The following is a 2500-nucleotide window of genomic DNA, read 5'->3' on the forward strand; positions in this document are numbered from 1 at the left end:
ATCAATAGCTAAAGCATGCATAAAATGATGCTAACACCAAAATGGGTTCCCGTTCAGAATGGGTTGAGGTACGGCCATGACAGCAAATGGTAGGAAAAAAATATATATAATATTAATCATATTCGGTATTGGGTTTTCGGCCTTTCGGTCTCCTCCCATGAACCCATAATGTCCGTTGCTGTCTACCTCTTTGAGAGTATAAACACAATTAAATTATTTAGCTCCGAGCACTCTGTCTTATAGACACCATAGTGTTAAACAGCAAAAAAACAACACGAAAGTGCAGATTTAAAGTGACAATACAGTGTAAGGTCAGCTGTTCAGCTGGGGGGGAGATTAAACTGTTACTGAGACGGGTTGGTACGAGATGTGATGCTCTGGTAGCGTTTTCTTTTGGAAGGGAGTTTAGTTTGGAACAGGGATGGCTCTGCATGGTGCCTTTAACCCATTTTGGGTGGTGTTATAGCATCATGTTATGCTTTAGATATTGAAAAATAGCAGATCTACAAGCTCATAGCGCGCCACCGAGTGGCGCGCTACGAGCTTGTAGGTCTGCTATTTCTTTTTAAATCGAAGAGCGACTGACATAATCTGATCCTATCAGGTCAGAATGGAAAACTGTCAGGATGTAGAAGAACATTTTTTAGAATCTGATCTCAGGTCAGAATGGAAAACTGTCAGGATTGTAGAAGAACATTTTTTAGAATTTGATCTCAGGTCAGAATGGAAAACTGTCAGGATGTAGAAGAATTTTTTTAGAATCTGATCTCAGGTCAGAATGGAAAACTGTCAGGATTGTAGAAGAACATTTTTTAGAATCTGATCTCAGGTCAGAATGGAAAACTGTCAGGATTGTAGAAGAACATTTTTTAGAATCTGATCTCAGGTCAGAATGGAAAACTGTCAGGATGTAGAAGAACATTTTTTAGAATCTGATCTCAGGTCAGAACGGGTTTTAACGACGTCTGTCCTCTTTGTGTGTCTAACCTAAACTCAGATCATCCAGGATCGTATCCAGTCCCACGTGTCCAGGAGCAAGCTGCTGTGGAACTCTCTGCCCGGTGGGCTGTACGCCCTGCCCCAGTTCTCCACGGACCCCGGGCTGTTCCCCTTCTACTACGCCATATTGGGTACGTACACTGCCTCCCCCTACTGGCCAGCCGGGGCGCCTGATGGAGGGGAAAAGGAACTGGTCGGAATAACGTGTTCCTTCCACGCGCTATACGTCCAACCAGGGAAACTCCCCCCTGTCAGGTGTAAAGGAGCAACTTGGACACTCAATTAAATTCAATTCAAAGGGCTTTATTGGCATGAGAAAACATACGTTTACATTGCCAAAGCAGAAAGAACAATACAACAATACAGCAATACAATCAAAACAAAAATGATGTACTTTGAAGGTCAGAATCTTCAATTGATCAACTTCTATGTACCAAGATCACTCGATGCAGGTATAGTGCAGGAATATACACAATGATTAGTCTTTAGGGTGGTTGTGTTCCATTTGATATCCTTCTCCCATCACAGCAACTAACAAATCTTGCTGCTGTGTTTGCACATTGTTGTACTTCGCCCAGCAGATATGGGAGTTTTTTGTCATTGGTCATGTTTTCAAAATCTCCGTGTGTGGTTGTAATCTGTGGGAAGTGTATCTCTGATGTCTTGGTACAATGGACAGATGGTTAGGAAGTGTAGCTCGGTTTCCACTTTGTTTAGTGTGCAGTGGGTGCATAGTCTGTCTTCACTCACATGAGTTCAAGTCTGTTGCTCTCCCCTTGTCCCTCATATATGGGGACTAGGTTGGTCTCCCCTTGTCCCCCATATATGGGGACTAGGTTGGTCTCCCCTTGTCCCCCATATATGGGGACTAGGTTGGTGGAGGGTGTGTAGAGCCCAGGATCACATTAGATGATTGACACAGGGGTGAAAAATGGGTTACAAAATCGTGGGATAAAAAAGTATAAAAAAAAAAAAAAAGGTGTTCACCCAGGTAATGATGTTACAACACCACACCATTAACCTCTGTCTGTAGGTGAGCTGTTAGTCTGCCTCAACACTTAACTGCCCCGGGGGCTTTAGTCTGTCTCAACACTTACCACCCCGGGGGCTTTTAGTGAAGCTTCTAGTCATGGTGTGAGCTGTGAGGGGATATAAAACAGAAGAGACCGCAGAGAGGGAGGCAGAGATGAAACATTTAGGTTTTTAGGACGATGGGCTAAGAGCCCAGCACAGTAAAAATACGCGCTGTTGATTTAACCCATTCTAGGCGGGAACCCCTTTTTGGTGTTTTAAGAATTATGTTGTACTTTAGCTATATTTAAAAAGAATATAGCAGATCTACAAGCTCATAGCGCGACAGAGTGCCGCGCTACGAGCTTGTATAGGTCTGCTATTTTTGAAAAATCGTGAAAATGTGCATACGCTAATCTTTGATAATTATGTTCTTTCAGAGCGAACGGTTTAAACTCAAATCTTTGCTTCTGGGGTGGGCCGGGGGGGG

General features: G+C 43.3%; 1 protein-coding gene across 1 annotated transcript in view; it reads left to right on the forward strand.

Annotated features, from left to right (window-relative positions):
- Positions 1–2500, forward strand: part of LOC308334318 (exostosin-1) — a gene marked incomplete at both ends in the record, with an annotated part of 214573 nt that overhangs the window by 155923 nt on the left and 56150 nt on the right. Inside the window, one exon of the mRNA XM_080791013.1 lies at positions 998–1134. Within this exon, the coding sequence (XP_080647139.1) occupies positions 998–1134 (137 nt within the window). The remainder of the gene's footprint in view (positions 1–997; positions 1135–2500) is intronic.

The sequence above is a fragment of the Protomyctophum bolini genome (genome assembly GCF_963924005.1).
Source record: "Protomyctophum bolini genome assembly, chromosome: 19".
NCBI lineage: Eukaryota > Metazoa > Chordata > Actinopteri > Myctophiformes > Myctophidae > Protomyctophum > Protomyctophum bolini.